General features: G+C 38.6%; 1 protein-coding gene and 1 long non-coding RNA gene across 3 annotated transcripts; one reads left to right on the forward strand and one right to left on the reverse strand.

Annotated features, from left to right (window-relative positions):
- The first annotated feature begins 181 nt into the window (after positions 1-181).
- rin2a (Ras and Rab interactor 2a) lies at positions 182-16,311 on the forward strand. 2 transcript variants are annotated; one of them, XM_077730239.1, is made up of 12 exons: positions 182-407; positions 2,542-2,620; positions 3,098-3,195; positions 3,856-4,066; positions 4,217-4,328; positions 4,665-4,737; positions 4,967-5,058; positions 7,710-9,272; positions 12,867-13,175; positions 13,267-13,398; positions 13,699-13,862; positions 14,490-16,311. In XM_077730239.1, exons 2-12 carry the CDS (start codon positions 2,570-2,572, stop codon positions 14,820-14,822), a joined length of 3,138 nt encoding a protein of 1,045 aa, XP_077586365.1. In that variant the 5' UTR covers positions 182-407; positions 2,542-2,569; the 3' UTR covers positions 14,823-16,311. The 2 variants fall into 2 exon arrangements, with proteins under 2 accessions (XP_077586365.1, XP_077586366.1); XM_077730240.1 differs by having other exon boundaries at positions 2,545-2,620.
- On the reverse strand, positions 3,429-16,841 carry LOC144205694 (uncharacterized). Its single transcript, XR_013328165.1, has 3 exons — positions 16,739-16,841; positions 13,674-13,891; positions 3,429-3,486 (listed from the first exon to the last, which is right to left on the reverse strand). It is a non-coding gene; the product is annotated as an uncharacterized LOC144205694 (long non-coding RNA).
- Positions 16,842-17,189: the final 348 nt, after the last annotated feature.

The following is a 17,189-nucleotide window of genomic DNA, read 5'->3' on the forward strand; positions in this document are numbered from 1 at the left end:
ATGATAAACCAACACGTTTCTATTCTATAGGCACGTATTTTCAAACGACGATCACCAAATACTCTTAAACATTTTCAAAGCAAGGCATAAATGTTATCCCGTTTATAGCAATTGTTATGAAAGGGCTTGAGCGGAAGCTTTGCTCTGAATATTCACACAAAAAAAAGTTCCACAAAGTGGCGATCACAGCCAAGTCGGGAAAGGAACCAAGTACTAATGGAAAGAAGCCGACGATCGGGCTTCCCCGATGATCTTTACCATCCTTCCTTTGAGGAAATGAAGGGATAATTTATGAATCCACTAAATTTCCTACAGCGACAATACGAAATGGAGCCATGATGATACATTCTGTAACTACATAGTTATAACAGTGGGGGCTTCTTCTGACCAACATACACAGCATTTGGGTAAGGATCGTTTCTCAAATGTACACATTTTGTGTATTGACATTCGTGACTGGTCATTTTGTTGTGTTTTTTATGTAATCAACGTGTTTTGTTTAGGCAAGGAGTCGAAAAAAAGGTTGAGTATTGTGGTGCGTTGATTGCATTAGGTTGAAGGAATCCTGTGGGACTTGCTGTTCAACCCGCCACCACCTGTTTACTAGTTATTTGTTTACCCTCAATCGTTGACGATGTGTTACAATTAACCCCAAAAAAAAAATGATGTGGCATAGTGGTACATCACAATCTTTGAATCAAGTAGTCTAGAAAACGGGAGGAATTGTCCAGGGTTGCTTGTCAAGTTGCCAACCATCTCCACGTACCGCGCTACAAAATGAAACACTACTAACTCGACACGCAAATTCGTTTTTATAACTACACAATGAATGAGCATTCTGTTTTTAACAGTATATGTACTTATTTTTGCAATCACCCTTCCCCCCATAGAAGAGCTTTGTGTAATGTATTTTTTTTGCAGAGTAATTAGACTGTAAGTAATTAGATTATTGCAACGTTGTATACTACACTTGTAAATTGTCCTATTTTGGATATTCTTTTTATATTTTTTAATGAGCAGAGGCTGGAATTTTACATCACACTTTTAATCTGCTCAGAAAAATTGAAAATCTGATAATATGATTATTTCTCACTGTTGACGAGCCAGTGCTATGTTTGCAAATTCAAATCTAAATTAACTGCTGGTCAAATGATCCAGTAAAAAAAAAAAAAAAAAACACCCATATGTAAATGCATATCCCAAACATAGTTGTTACATTTGCACCAATGCTGAATTTATAAATCAAAATTGTTCAAATTATACTGCAGGAATATACTTTACGTACATTGGAGTCCACGTGTGATATTTCAAGCCTCCCTTCAGACAAATGTAAATATTGGCAGAAAATAGCTTGGGGATGCCGATTTACTTTTCAGTTTCTTCCTAAGCAAGAAACTATAATGGCAAAAACATAAATACTGTGTATATTGTAGTTATTACATAGTAAGTTTGAGCTGAGTTTCCATTCTGATGAAATAAAAGGAGTATAATAGTTTCCAATTCTGGGGAAATTAAAGGAGTATAGTAATAGTTTCCAAACAATGCCATTCTGAGGAAATATTCAAGTGACTCATTGTTTATTTAACGTACACAAATTTCTCAATTTGCCTAATCTGGGCCACTTGATGACTCAAATAGTTATTTTTCCTGACTTCGATTGATTCCTACTCATTGGCAGTATGATTGCAAGTTTGAAGGGTTTTCCGTCTCTAAGCTTAATACTTATTTTTATCTTGCACATGGAAATAACTTGTGTACTATGACCCTGAGTATTTTTGTTTCTGTCTTTGAAATAAAATAACCAATATGTGATTGGGAATTTGACATCAAACATGATTTGCATTTCATTTATATTGCTTCTAAGAGGTGTTTGGTATAACGGTTATATTACATAAAGGTTTGCAGAGTTGTAAACTATAATTGCCAGTGGTTCTTTGATTTCAAGACAATGCAAATGGTAGTTATTAGCTTTAATGAACATGTCCTTTTTAAGTTCAAGACTTTGGGTTTAGAGTACAGGGTGTGTCTGTAAGTGCAAATTGCAGGCTTTGGTAGACAACAGTTTGTGTGTGTGTTCATTTAAAATAGACTGGTAATTTTGCCTTCATGTTTTAGAACACAACCTATTATAGTATTGTCATAAATCATAAAATTCAAAACAATCTACACTGCTCAGTATCTCAGGATAGAGAGAAGACATTTATATGAACTGTTGGCATAGTCCTTATTTTATTTTCACAACACACTTCCTATTTTACTGGTCTGTACTTTGAGTCACATATTACAAGGCTCACACTAATAGACAATCAGACTTCTGGCTCCCAAACCCCCAAACGTGAAACGTGCACCAGTTATCTCTCATTTCATAGGTAATATTTGATATTTTCAATTTAAATTAAAACTGTCGCTACAGGCCGCATAATCTGGCAGTGATTTGGCATATTTTAAACATGAACTGAACAAAGAATCATCTTAGAATTTTTATCATCATAATTTTCATTTCAATTGACTAAAAGTATCTTTGATTATTTTTCTTATTAGCAGAAAGCTACCCAAGAAATCCAACAAGATGTCCACCCAAAAAATCCACAAACGGGAGCGGAAAAGCAGTTTCTTCAAGGTACGTCACAGCATTCACTACTGTTTTTCAAAAAAGGAAGTCAGTCAGCGACAAACTTGGTATGTTGAAGAAAAACAACTGAGTTTTTCCTTGGACTCTTGCTCTAGGCTCCATATTATCTTAAGTGCTCTACTCAAAAAACAAAATATATTCCTTGACTGATCGAGCCTCTCAGCTATATAAACCATGTACACGTTACATTATAGTCAAGTTGAACTGCTAGTACTTTTACATCTACGCCAAGCAGGATGATTGGACATCGCCACACATTTAGAGGTCGATCAATGTAAAAAAAAAAAGACTAAAATTTAAACCCAAGCATCACACTCTGATTTTAACTGAGATATCATTTTAAACAGTTAGTTTATATGATTCATTTTTACTTATTTGATCGTATTTTTGCTTAGACATGTGAAGTGATTATCAAATGTATTAATACTTCTTTTTGTGAATGTATTTTTTTCCCTTTTTGTGTAGTTGATTGAATCCTTTGCCCTGGAAATCGGCACTTTGAAGAAAGAAATGGGGAAAAAGCCAGAGACCACAGAAAAACACGGCACCGATTCAATACAAAGGTTAGCTCAGTTTGTTGACTGAATGAGATCATTTCATGCGTAGAAAAGCCAGTTAAACTAATACGATGCACTAGCTCAGTACAAACAGCAGAGAGCACAATTGAGATTTTTGTATATTTCTATGCATATATATGTGATGAAGAACCACTGTTTGCATTCATGTATCAATATTACTTTACTATTTTACCCCCTACGTGACTTTTCAACAAGTATCAACCAGGATGTTAGCCTACCTTGTATTGATGCAGTCCTCTTAAACTGTGTGTGAACTTTGCTGAACTTGAATCACACCTGAAAAGCAAATCAAGATTTAGACACATGCTACTCTGGACATGTCCAATAAACATATTCAAACCATTAGAAATGGGAGGGGGAAAAAAAAATCAGATGTGAAGAATCGATGTTGTAAACACAAATCAGATAACGGGAAGCAGGTTGCTTGTTTTTTCTCTTTAAACATGCCTGCAGCCGTTTTTGTTCGTTGGATAAGATAAGACAAAATCATGAAGGAACGTGGAAGAACAAAAAAAAACCCAATGCATTTTTTAAATGTAAAATATACCAGATACTTGGATTTTATCTTAGACATGCATATGCACTTATACACCACTTACTACTTTAATATAGCACACATTTTTGCCTGTTTTTTTTTTTTTTTAGGCTTGGTGATGAAGTGGGTGGACTATTTCTACAAGAATCTCCCTGTGCTAAAATAGATACTGGACTGGCCGGAGTTAGAGATTCTGGCTATGACTCTCTGCATCGGCGACTCAGTGTTTTGGACAGATTGATTAATACACATCCTGTGTGGCTCCAACTTGACCTTAGTCACCAGAATGCTGTACGCATACTACAGAAGCAAGCAGCAGGAGTAGGAAACATTTATTATTGTATATACCCTATGTAATGTTTCTGAGCTTTAACAAGAATTTGGAGGTTAAAAATGAAATGCAATATGGCACACAACGAAGTATGGCATTTGTAAGACTTCTTATTTTGTGTTTCTTCCTTTGGCTTGTAGACATTTCTGGTGAGGAAGTCATCAAGCCTTCAGAAAAAGGTTATATCCTTACGCATGGATAAGAACTTTCCAGTTCCTGTAAAAGATTTTACCGTCAAAGAGAGCCAGTACAGTAAGCCACTATTGTCGCATCTAGAAACTAAATGAGGAGTTGTGAGATAGTTAGGTATTATAAGTCTTCATTCTTGATTCAGGATAGAAAGTGATGTTTTTGTTTTTATAGTTTGAAGTAATTTTTCAGAGTTTAAAATGTGTGAATAACCTAATATACAGCAAGAAAGACTTATTAAAGTATGATAGTGCACAATTATATTGAACCAAACTAGTTGTTTAACAATTGGGGTTTGGTAATCATAATAAAATATATTTGACATTTTGTTAATAGAAGTTTCATTATGCCCAGGTAATGGAATTTATGATTATCGCCCTGTTCTGTTTTCTCCTGCAGCTTTTTCTTTAGAAGGATCTGGCCTGAGTTTTGCAGACCTCTTTCGCCTTGTTGCATTCTGCTGCATCAGTAGGTGAGTCGATTCTTCAGAATTACCCTTGCCCTTTCTGGACTGTAGGGAAGGCTTTAAAAACCATGTAAAAGCATTGCACAGAGTCAGCCATTTTGCCTTCCAGACAATTGGTTGAATCCATGGTTCTGCCAAAGCTATGCCGTCCTCAGCAGATTGACTGAGTCACTTGAGTTCCACCTGGTCCAACTTGATTATTCAATTTCTTCCTGCTTTTGTTGCTTTTACTCAGGGATGTGCTTCCGTTTACCTTGAAGTTACCAGAGACCATTGCTTCAGCCAAAACCCCTGCTGAGCTCGCAGAGATCGCCAAATTTGGAGCAGGTTTGTTGGATTTCTTTTTATTATATACTAATACAAATGGAAATGATAGTATTTGAAAGCCACTTCTGACAAATACAACTGTGGGGACACAAAAGTTACTGTGTGGAATGTAATACTCCAATACAGTGATCTGGGTGTCCATTCAAGCTCTAACGTATGACTCAGCTCGAGAGTTAACCTGACAAAACACATCTGTTATCATATTAAAGGCGTCCAGCGTGACACACATTGAAAGCTACCCTTTAATGTGGTTTGAAGGGATTTAAAAGACAGAATTTCCCTGGCTGGGCCTTATTAACTAAATGTCGTCTTTTAGGCAAGGTGACAATGGTGTGGTTTGTAAGGTATATAAAAGGGTGCTCTTATGGACATAAAGGGGTTTGTGTGTGTGTCTGTGCGTATGAAAGGTGAAAAGAGATTGTGTCTAGGATAATCACATTCAATGACGTTGGAGAGACTTATACAGCAAGTCATTTCTCAACATTATTAACTCATTCACTGTCGTTGATTGCAGTGGATATGAAACACATTTTAACTAGGATGTTTGGCATGGATGATCATATGTTCATGTCGTTGATGGCAAAAGACATTCAATCTTTTTTGACCGATTGATGTTAATCTTATAACTGTGTGGTCAATGATTGTTTATCTTTAGACCAACTCTGGTTGGCCTATCACACTCAGTGGCAGCCAATGTGTTAATGAATGCTATTTAATGAAATTGAGCGTCCGGTAATCTTAAAACTACACTATCCGAAGCCTAAACTTTCCTAAATCCAGGACAAGATCAATTCTTATTTATTCTTATTTAAAAATCATCTTTGCATCTTTACCTGTGAGCTTGTTTAAACACCACAGACCCAGAATAGACCTTAATCTTTCAGACATTATTCCAGCTTTTGAATGTACTGTCAAAGTCTAAACCGGGCCTGTGTAAATAAATGGTGATCACCCAAGGGAGTCAAGTTTCATTAAAAGAGAGCAAAAGCCAAACAGGATATTTTTCAAAAATCTCTCCTGAAACACTGCCTGGAAAACAAGTTCCAACTAATGCTATACAAGGGGAAAAACAATGAAAAATAAAACATAAACATGTAAAACCGATGCATTCAGCAAAGAAGACGTCGATTGTAAACAAGGATAGAGTGGGAGCCCAGACGGGGGTTGGGCATGTGTCCATGAAAGAATTACAGGCAGAGAGTTGAAAGGGAGGGAGAATGGGAGGGATGGAGGCGGGGATACTCTGCAAACAGCCCATCCCAAAAACACATTACCATGAGGAGTCATCACAAATATTGAGTAGGAGTTTTGCTCAAGACGCTAGAAGATCAGCTTACACCAACAAAACACTGTTGTTAGGGCATTATTAACCAGTGAAACCATCCTGAGATTTTGGAAGCGATCTCTTAAAAACCTCTCATCTGTTTGCAATCACAGTAAGTATTCCTGTCATCCATTTTCTGTTGTCGAAAGGAAGAAACTCTGTGAGTGTTTGTGTATATTTTATACTTGGACTGCCTGGCATGGCACATGTGAGACTCGAAAGAATGCTGACAGTTTGGTAATGGACCACTTGAAAGTAATGCCTGTAATTTTGCAAAAACTGCCCTGCTGGAGTTCCATTTTATGTTCAAAAAAAGTATTTTATGGTTGGTTAAAGTTGACTTAGAGTATTGAACATTTTGATGATCAAAAGAAAAAAGTGTGCTTGGTAGAAGCTCAGATGAAAGGTTAAACTTTATAAATATTGAGGCTGGAACTGATTGTTTTATGAAAATAGTAATGATAATACTTGCAGAATATAATGCTTTTCAAACCTTTTTGTCTGAGGCCATTGAGTTTGGAAAAAAATCCAGCTCTTTCAGGCCTTGATATACTTTAAAGACATGATTCTATTGTTTGATCTAACTTATGCGAGCATGTGGGAAGGATCTAATTGAGCCGGTGACCGAGTTTATATGGAAAGAGGCCATCAACTTCTGTGGTATAGCTCATTTTAAGTTTTGTGTTAGGCTCATCTCTATAATGCTGTTTCGGGGCCTAAAATCTTAAACCTAACCAGTCTCTTAGATGCTCCTCTATACCAACAATTTTACAGGTTCAAGTTGCCAAGATCTGGGAATCCAATGTGACTGTGTCGATTAGTAAACCCAGTGTTGTTTTTCCTCGTTCTTCGAAGGGCTACTTGTTATCCAGAGTTGTTTTTGTTTCATACTGGAGAATGATTAATGTTGCGGTGAAAATGATGCAACACCCAATATTATTGCTATTTTTTTTCATGTCAAAAAGCCTTGACCGCAAACCTCTTTCAAAGTGATGTCAATGAGAATGGAATTCCAGATTAAAAGCATATCCATAACTCTTTGTTTTCTGATAAATCAAAGAAAAAAATGCACCCTAGTAAATGTAGATGATTAAATAGTTAGTAGTTCAGTAACTTAAGTGCAAGACACCAGCTATTCTTAAATTAGTATAACATGGTAATGCCTTTTCTTTTTAATGGTGTTCCTGTCATTTTGATATTTTATCGTAGTTTTCTCCGATTTTTTAAATGTTACGTTAATTATTTTTGTTGATGAAAGAATATTTTCTGTACTGTATTAAACAGCAATTAACACGGTATAACTGGATATGCCTATTTTGTCTTTCAGGATTCTGGGACACTGAATTGTGCCATAAGAAGGGTTCTATCATCTTGTCAGGAGCCACATCTTCTGACAGACTGGTTCCGACTGGCCAGCGACCACTCTCAGTTGCCACCGCAGGCCGCCCTTGGCTTCGGACTCGCAGCCCTTCAGAACTCGAGTGCATTCAATCAAATGGTGCACTCTGCTTCATAAATCCTCTTTTCATTAAAGTTCACCAAGAAGACAGCAACCAGAGCCCGCCAGCAAATTCTTCTGGTCTACCTGACAAACGTCTAAATCAGACCCCAGAAACAGAAGCACTGCAAGTCGCTGGCGACAAGCCTGCTGATATCACTGACAGTCAATCCTCCAATGAGGTGAAATCTCATTGTCTCAACAGCAACACGGAAGAGCAAGCTGAAAAAAGTAAAAGTGGTGTAGACACTGCTTCCCGGTCTCCACCAGCCCGCCCGCCACCGCCTCGCTTTGGAGCACAGCAATCATCCCGGCAGGCCAGTATGCCCGAAAAAATTCCCTGGATCAACGTATCGAAGGAAAAGGCGGAAGAAAAGGAGCGTAGCAGTAGCCTCCTATCACGTCTTGGTTCTTCATTAAGTATCAGCCCCTCGTCATCCCCACCGAAGAGACTCAGCATTAGCTCGCCTATTTCCATCCCCAGACCCTCTCTGCCTCTCTCTTTTTCGTCTCTATCCTCTTCACCTCGCAGGGTCAAACCCTCACCGTCGTTCTCCCTGGAAGACGCCCAGTGTCACTTGGCACTAGAGGACCAGACTATCGAAAAGGCGCTTCTAAAGGCCAAACTATCTCAACAGAATGGCGGAAAAGCTTGTAGCCAGCCCTCCATCAGTATTCCAGATTCCTCCCGGAAAGAAACAACGGAGTGCGGAGAGAACGTTGGAGAAGCTTCAGATGACTGCCAGGGAGTTTGCCAACGTCTGAGTGACATGAGCCTTTCCACGGATTCCTCAGAGTCTCTAGATTCCTCTCTGTCCACCGCTTTCTTCCTTCCCCCTCTACACGACCCAAGTCCTCCGACAGTGGAGGATTTTAACACCCAGCTCCCTCTCTCACTACCTTCGTCCCATCTTCTTTATTCCAGCATGGAGGAAGACGATGACGACGACGAGGACGATGACGAAGAAGAGCCTGACTATGGGGTTGTCCTTGAGAGTGATCAGGACCAAGACCACGACCTGACCATGATGCCGCCCGGGCATAGAATAAGACGCCGGCCGAGTGCTAGCGCTTTGGTCCTCCAGAAAGCACTGCGAGGTCACCTTCGCAAGATGAGCGGTGTTTTTAACTCACTGTTGACACCCGAAAAGAGAGCCATTCGACGAGTGGTGGATCTGTCCAAGGATAAAGGTTCCTACTTCGGCTCCCTAGTGCAGGATTTCCTGAGCTACATGGGCGAAGGGGCGGGCACCCCGACTTGGCAGAGCTTTGCTTCTGGACTGGAGCTTCTTCAGACTGTTCGTCAGTTTATCACTCAGATGAAGAGTTACCTGCGACAAAGTTCAGAGCTGGGCCTGCCCATTGAGAGCCTCATACCTGAAGACCAAATAGGTAAGTTTGGGAATTTGGACACGTCAGTTTTCGTCGGGTGGTCTGCCCAAAGTTGGTTGGGATTGGCTCCAGCACATCCACAACCTTTGTGAGCATAAGTAGTATGGAAAATGAATGAATGATTACTATACTAATCCCTAATTTTTACATCCAGATGCTTACATCCAGAACAGTTGACTTTGAGTTTAGTTAATCCAGTCTTCACATAATTAACTCTTGACTGTCACTGTCATTCAAACCATTTGGACTGGGAGTGCTGCATCCTCCCATTTTAAACAGATGGGACATCTACTAGTCATTTAAATTTATAGTAGAAAGAAGAAAGGAGAGGATTGAAAGTCTATCAACATCAGTGGCAGTGAAAGAGTTATTAAGTCTGATGTTTTGCTGCAATATTATTTCTACTACATAAGCATAATGACTTTATCATCAAGGATTAGGGAATGAGGAGTGCCATGTCATATCCAGTCATGTGTCATCATGTTGATAAGTCGTTTTAGGAAGTCCTTTTTTTCCCCCTACCTCTTGCTCCATCGAATTATTTATAGAGTACTAGATTTGGACATTTTTATTAGGTCATTTTTGGTAAAAAAAAAATAAATAAATAAATAAGGGGCAGGATTAGAAAGAACAAAATAGAGTAACTTAAAAAAAACATTAAAAGTATGATTTTATTTTTATTTAATGTTATAAATATTAAATATTGCTTCTGGGAATATGAATAACTATATCAATCAACACAAGGATTTGATCCAATTCCTGTTTTTGTCATTTTTGTCTCTTTGAAAGTGGATATAAATCATATAAATATGTCAATAACATACTTTAGGAGTCGTAATTTTAGTTCTGAGAAGTGTTGCACAATATTTTTGTTTTGACGATGCTCCGTTCAAAGCCCAGCTGGGCTAGATGAACACAATAAGAGAGAGAGTGGAATTGAAGCAGAGCGCCTCCTTTCTCTTTTGCAGTCTGGAGGTCTCTGACTCTCACTTTGCATTTTTTCACAGTGACTCTTTTCCAAACTGTTTTTCCAGATGCTGTCCTAGTTTCTCTCACCATATACACATTTTATAGTAGTTGTCTTGTAAATGAGAAAAGTGTTCCTTTGCTAAGTGAATAAACATGAAGTCTAGTATCACAACAGCAACAGAGTGAAAAAAAACAGACAGTATCATCACATTTTGGCTAAGAAGACAATGGCATATTGAAGGGCCTTTGCTGTTTCTGTTTGGCTTCAATTCTATGAATCTCTTTGAGATGAGAATGAGTAGAGAGTTCTGTTATCGGAGGGGTGGGTGAGTGGAAGTGTGGGGTTAGAATAGACCTCCTTGTTTCATACTCTTCCCCACACAGATCAATGATCTTAAAATATGTGGTCCTTAAAGTTGTCAAAAGTATCAAAACATGTTATTGATACTGAAATGCACTGCTCTTAATTGTTATGGCGTACTTTTGCTTTTGAGGTCAAAATGCCATCAATTAGGTGTTTTGTTTAATGCTATATCGAAAAAAAATCAACTGGTCGTCCTTAGCCAACATTGTAATCATAAAGTAATGTGAGAAAAACACTCAGATAAATGGCTTGTTTCCGTCAACCTGAATGTCTTGCTTTTGACCCAAGATGCTATATTGAGGTTGTGTCACTATCAGGAAGCAAACAATCAAGAGAACTGAGACATATCACAGAAACGCCTCTCATCCTGATTACACTAGGCTATGTTTAACTCCTAAACACTTAACTCTTCTCCAAAGTGAAATATCTTGAAACCTATATGGGTCATCTAATTTTTTTAGTGCCAATGACAAACATAGAGCCCCCAAATAGAGAGAGGCAACCATTCTCTAAAAAACACTCCATGACCGAGTGTTAATCGATCCCACGTGGGCCTTGGCGAAGTCAAGCAAAATAACCACTCCACCATTGGGTGTTGTTGTGACACGCTTTACTGCTCAGTAGAGTTTTAGTGGTTCATCAATTTGGTTTTGTGGTTGCGCTTTTTTCAGTTTCATAACACTTATCATTCGGATAAAGGAAGTTTTGGCATATTTGCCTTTTTATGGTTGCATATATTGTCCATCTTTATGTACGTATATGCTACTAAAACAAAATATTCATTCTTATTGTACAATGGTTAGTTGTTTAGTATGGAGGGCAAAAATACACTGGTTGCATTGACTAGGAATAGATTTTGTACACTTATGTAGAACTGATGAATGGATCTGTCCAAAATATAGAGAATACAGTGACAAACATGCATTTTCATGAAGAGATTGATTTACAATATAATACTAAATGCCGTCTAGGAATAAGGTTCTCACCAAGAACAGTTTGGCTGATAACTATTGTACAATTAAATATACTTTGCAGTACAAAGCCCTTAATGACAGCTGTTAGTCATTTTTGGTGGAACATAACTCAATGTTCTTCTGTCTAGGTCTCGGAATAAAGTACACATCTTTTGCTCAGCAGTTTAGTTCCAGCCGAGCTGAGGTAGCAACAGAAGGAATTAAAAATGCAAGATGATCGAGTTGGAAATGAATGATTCATAGCGACAAGAATGGCCAAGTGGGATTTATGTGATCCGGCCAGGCGCAATGCTGAGTAAGAATCAGTCTTTGCACATGCTGAGCTCGAAAATAAAACAACTGACTTAACCCTATTCCGAAGAAAAGTCAGCAATGCACATGCACAGAAAGACACACACGTTCCGCCTTATTCAGCATTGCTGCGGTTTGGTTTCCATCCTGTCTGGATGATATCATGGCATATGTTAGTCAGACCACATGAGCCGAAATGTAAACGAAAAAAAAAAGCTTTTGGGGCATGTTCCTTCTTTTTGTGTGAGTTTTCTCACTTTCTTATTTTTACTTTCGTGTTGTCGTGAGATAGACTTAAAAACACGCCAAGATAAGCCGTAAAAGTATTCTGCAGAAACTCGACCCGTCCTTGACTTGTGCTATTGTGGCTTTTTGTGCGCACAAGAATGATTAGAACAGTGATGTTGACGAGTACTCAAAGGGACAGACCTTCAAATACTGTTCTGATCGCTGCTAGCCCGAGCAGTCAAAATTGATTGGACATCTATCACCGCCTATGTGGCAGCCACCAACTTTTCTGGGGGGAACCCAGTAAGGCAATGGTGTCAAAATGGCGGCCGGCGGGCCAAATCTGGCTCCACAAAACACTTTGTGTGACCCGTGAAAGTAGATTGTGTGAATTCATGGTAAAACTAAAATGAAGATCATAGATACACATAGAAAATCAATATTTTTTTTAAATAGATGAGGGTGCGATGAGTGCTTAACACATCCGCCTCTCAATTTAAGTTCAATAACCGGTTTGTTGCGTGGGTTTTCTCCGGGTACTCCAGTTTCGTTCCACATCCCAAAAACACACATGGTTGGTTGGTTGAAGACAAAGTCCCTATCTCTGCATGTGAATGGCTTGTCTCATTGTGCCCTTGTGATTGGCCGCCAACCAATTCATGGTGTTCTCCACCTACCGCTAAGACATGGCTAGGATAGGCTCCAGCACCCCCGCAATACGAGTGAGGATAAGCGGTATTGAAAATGAAAAATTCTTTCTCTTTTCAGATCACGTTTTAGAGAAGGCCATGCACAAGTGCGTACTGAAGCCTCTCAAGCCGATGATTAGCAGCGCCCTGCAGGAGTTCCAGGTGCGCAGCGGGGAGTTGCAGGAACTGAAGGAGAACATGTCTTTGGCAAAAGCTCGGCAGCCGCAAGAAATGGGTGTGGAAGACATGGTGCCGCCGGATCCCATCGCTATCGAGAAGATCAATTACAAGTTCCACACCATGTGCAAACTGTACTCTCCGGAGAAGAAAGTCACCATGCTGCTAAGGGTTTGCAAACTCATCTATACCATCATGGAAGACAATTCAGGTAGCAAATGTTTCACAGAATTCTACATATACAAACTTATGTGAGCGAAACCTAAATTTGACATCGTTTAAACACTTTGTTTGTTTCCCAGGGCGTATGTATGGTGCGGATGACTTCCTACCAATGTTGACCTACGTCCTTGCCCAATGTGACATGCCACAACTGAACAATGAGATACTTTACATGATGGAGCTTCTGGATCCCTCACTGCTTAATGGAGAAGGTAATCTTCCCCTTAAGCCTAGTCTAGAGTCTGCATTGTCTATGAATGTACAGTAAAACATCCGGCTCAAGCTATCCATTGTAAAAAGCAGCAGCAGTACTGTAGAATGCATATTTTCACTACAATGTAAAGATACCTCATGATCTACTCACAGTTGTATCTACTAGTTTTGATTTTTAAAACTGCCTACAAAACCCCAAAAATGTAACATAACAGCACAAGTTGAGCACCATCTGCTAGGCAAAAATGAGCATGACAGGAATAGGTTGACTTACAGTGTTTTCTTATCTTGTGGTGCAGGTGGTTATTATCTAACCAGTGCCTATGGAGCCATGTCACTGATCCATAACTTCCAAGAGGAGCAGGCGGCCAGGGTGCTGAGCTCCGAGACCAGAAACACGCTTCACCAGTGGCACCGGCGACGCACAACTCTGCACGCCGAGCCTTCCTTTGATGACTTTCAAGTATGTCCAGCAATCTCAATGTGGCTGCCCTATAACAAAACATTTCATATTAGAAAAAGACCCTTTGACTGCAATAGACGTCCAATACGTTTTGCCTGGAACTGTCCCGTTGGAACACTGCCGAACAGTCCCAGTCAAAACGATTTGGACGGCGTCATAATAAGCCAATCAGTGATTTTTTTTTAATCTAAGAAATGTATTTATGCTTTTACTATACAAGGTGATTGAAAAGTACCATATTTTCACGACTATAAGGCACACTTAAGTCTTACATTTTCTCCAAAATAGATAATGCGCCTTAAAATCCAGTGTGCTTTATATATGTAAAAAAAATATATATAATTGAGCGTGCGCCTTATAATGCAGTGTGCCTTATAGTATGAAAATACGGTAGTCCTTTTTTTAAAATAGTAATTGTAACATTCATTGAAAATCACTTCACTTTGGTGTTTCATATGCACGTGTGTTTACTTTATCTTCAATTTTTTTTAAAAACTGCACATGATTAAAAATTTAAATTGTATTTGCTTTAAAAAAGACTCATAAATGTCAGATTATTTATTCATAGAAACAAATACAATAACAAAATAGTAATTTCCCCCCCTTTTTTTTCTAACTTCCATCTAGAATTACCTGAGGGTTGCACTGAAGGAGCTAGGTAGCGGCTGCACCGCTAAGACTCTCCCTGTCCGACCCTACGCTACCGCGGAGGAGGTGTGTCAACTCTGCGCGCTGAAATTCAAAGTATCGGAACCTGACAGCTACGGTTTGTTCCTGCTGACGGAAGGTAGTAGCCAGCAGCTCGCTCCTGACACCCACCCTCAAAAGATCAAGGCGGAGCTCCATAGCCGCCCGCAAGCGCCACCCTTTCATTTTGTTTACCGACGCCTGGCCAATTGTGGCAGCTCGCCGTCCACCTCTCTGGATGCCAACAACCACACCTTGACATCTGAATACTAGAATAAATCTCCACAATCTCAGTCTGGAGTCAACCAATTTGGTCCTCAGACTGTCACGTTAAAGTTACTCCATCCCAAGTCATCATGTCCCTGATCAACGAACCCATCGGGATGCGTCTTGCAAAACATTGCGTGTATGGGTCGCCACTTCCCTTTTTTGATGTCACGTTTGACATCCTCTGGAGAAATTGCCAAGGAGACGAGACAAAGAAAAAAAAAAAGCACATTGACAGAAGTGAAAGTTTGTTCTTTGCTTCTTCAACTTGATTCCTATAAACACACCATAACAAACAACATCTTTGTTTGGGCTATTATAGCAGCGTAATAAGTTGTGTTTTGTGATTCAAATCTACACTTTATTTTAAAACGAGATCACAATACATTTGTTGTTATTGTAATCGAACTAACCACAATGCTGGTGTAAGGGCCAACTGTGGTAGTGGCTAAGTTTTGTGTACATAGAGAATAATATGATTTGTGTCTCCATTATGATATCACTTGCTGTCAATGTACAGCATCTTATCAATTGATAAGTCTAAATTATGTCAAACACAGTTGCTGGTTAACTGTTTGAGTCCTGTTTGATTATTTTGAAATAGAGACATCTAGAGGTTGCTCAAGTGCACTACAAGTCCGTAAAATTTGCACAGCTACGTGTCGGAAGAGTGCACAGATTTGTCATCATCATCATAGTATAAAAATATGAGCGATTAACCATTTATGGAGTGACTAGAAAAGATTGTACTTTAACATGAAAAATACATAAATAATTGACATTACGTTAATATTATAACAGGTTTGTAATGTTGATCATGCCGGTTATTTAGCCAGTAGTATTTGTTTGTATACTTTATTCTAACACATTACTCTTGTTGATTTTAGAGTAACATGTCGGAGGAATAATCCGTTTTTAAAAGGTCTCTGCTACTGAAAAATCTTGTAAAAAAATGTTTTTTAAAGGCCAGTTTTTTTAAAGGATTATGTATGCTTCTAGCTGGTGAGAGATCACTTAGATGCAGTGATACAATATACATGTCTGCAATCAGTATTACACATGGTACTGTTTGTCTAATTTACTTGAAATGTTTTGTGTTTTCTCAATACTGGAACCTGCATTATTTTACACAGCACATGAGAAAATAATTTGATGAATTGTAATAGCTGGAGAGTGGTAGATAGAAATGAGATTTGCGAAAATTCACAGGCAATCAAAGCATCTCTTCTCATTCCCTTTAAATGTAGTGCAATTACATGTTGCATAGATGCACCATAAAGTTTGCAGTGGCGTAAAAGAGCTCTTGTTAATTTTTTTTAGCACAGTAAGAGTACATCTGAGAGGCAAATGTTCAATTATAACATTTTTGATGATCGAAGATGACCAATATTCATCAATGTTTATGAATCCGTGCAGGGATTTTCCACACTTGTTTTTAATCTACATAGTGTCAATGTTTCCAACAAGAATGCGTTGTACTACAATAAAGATTATTTTGCACGAATGGAAATAATGGATTAAAATTCATTATGTTGATATTACTTTAATGTTTGTTCTGATGTTCTGATAGTTAACTGGATAGGGTATACAAGGAAAAACTGTGGGAACTAACCTTTGTGGCAACCAACCCTGTTATCCCTAGATGTAAAATAATAAATAACTACCCTGATGAGATATATACTTCAACACCAAGAAAAATGAAGATCTTGCACATTTTAGCAAGACACGTGCAATCCAGCAATTTGCAAACTTCACAACACCAAAAAACAAACAAATCGATATGCTCAGCATGCTGTATATAGCCTACTATGTCCCGTTAGGTATTAGTTATTGTACAATTTTAACGATCACCGTCAATCGGTGGACAAATTTCGACGTATATAGTATATTTTTGCTTGTGAATCGCGTGCATTTGACCTTACCGTATTCCACATCGAAAGGATGTTTTTCGCGTCAAAAAGTCCCCGAGATCGAGTTATTTCCGGGGGCGTTCCTCGGCAGCAGGTGGCAATAGTTAGGCGCATCTTCATCCAAATCTTGAGTCGGCTTGCAAGTCATTAAATATGCGACTTGATCCCAATTCCCTCTTTTAAATTATTATTTGTAAAACAATAAACATGAGTCAATGCACATTATTGACTTGCAAGTCATCACATATGCAACTTGATCCCAATTTCCTTTTCAAAATTATTTTTTAAACAATAAACATGAGTTAATGCACAATATTTACTTGTATATATACCACAAAATGATATGGTGGTTTGAATCAGCCCCTTTACCTTGAGTTTGACCCCCCTATATTAGACAATCTTACTCTAAAATTGGGATCTTTTTTGATTCCCAAGAAGACAGTCCATTTATAGTTTGATCAAG

Source organism: Stigmatopora nigra, chromosome 12, assembly GCF_051989575.1.
Source record: "Stigmatopora nigra isolate UIUO_SnigA chromosome 12, RoL_Snig_1.1, whole genome shotgun sequence".
NCBI classification, from domain to species: domain Eukaryota; kingdom Metazoa; phylum Chordata; class Actinopteri; order Syngnathiformes; family Syngnathidae; genus Stigmatopora; species Stigmatopora nigra.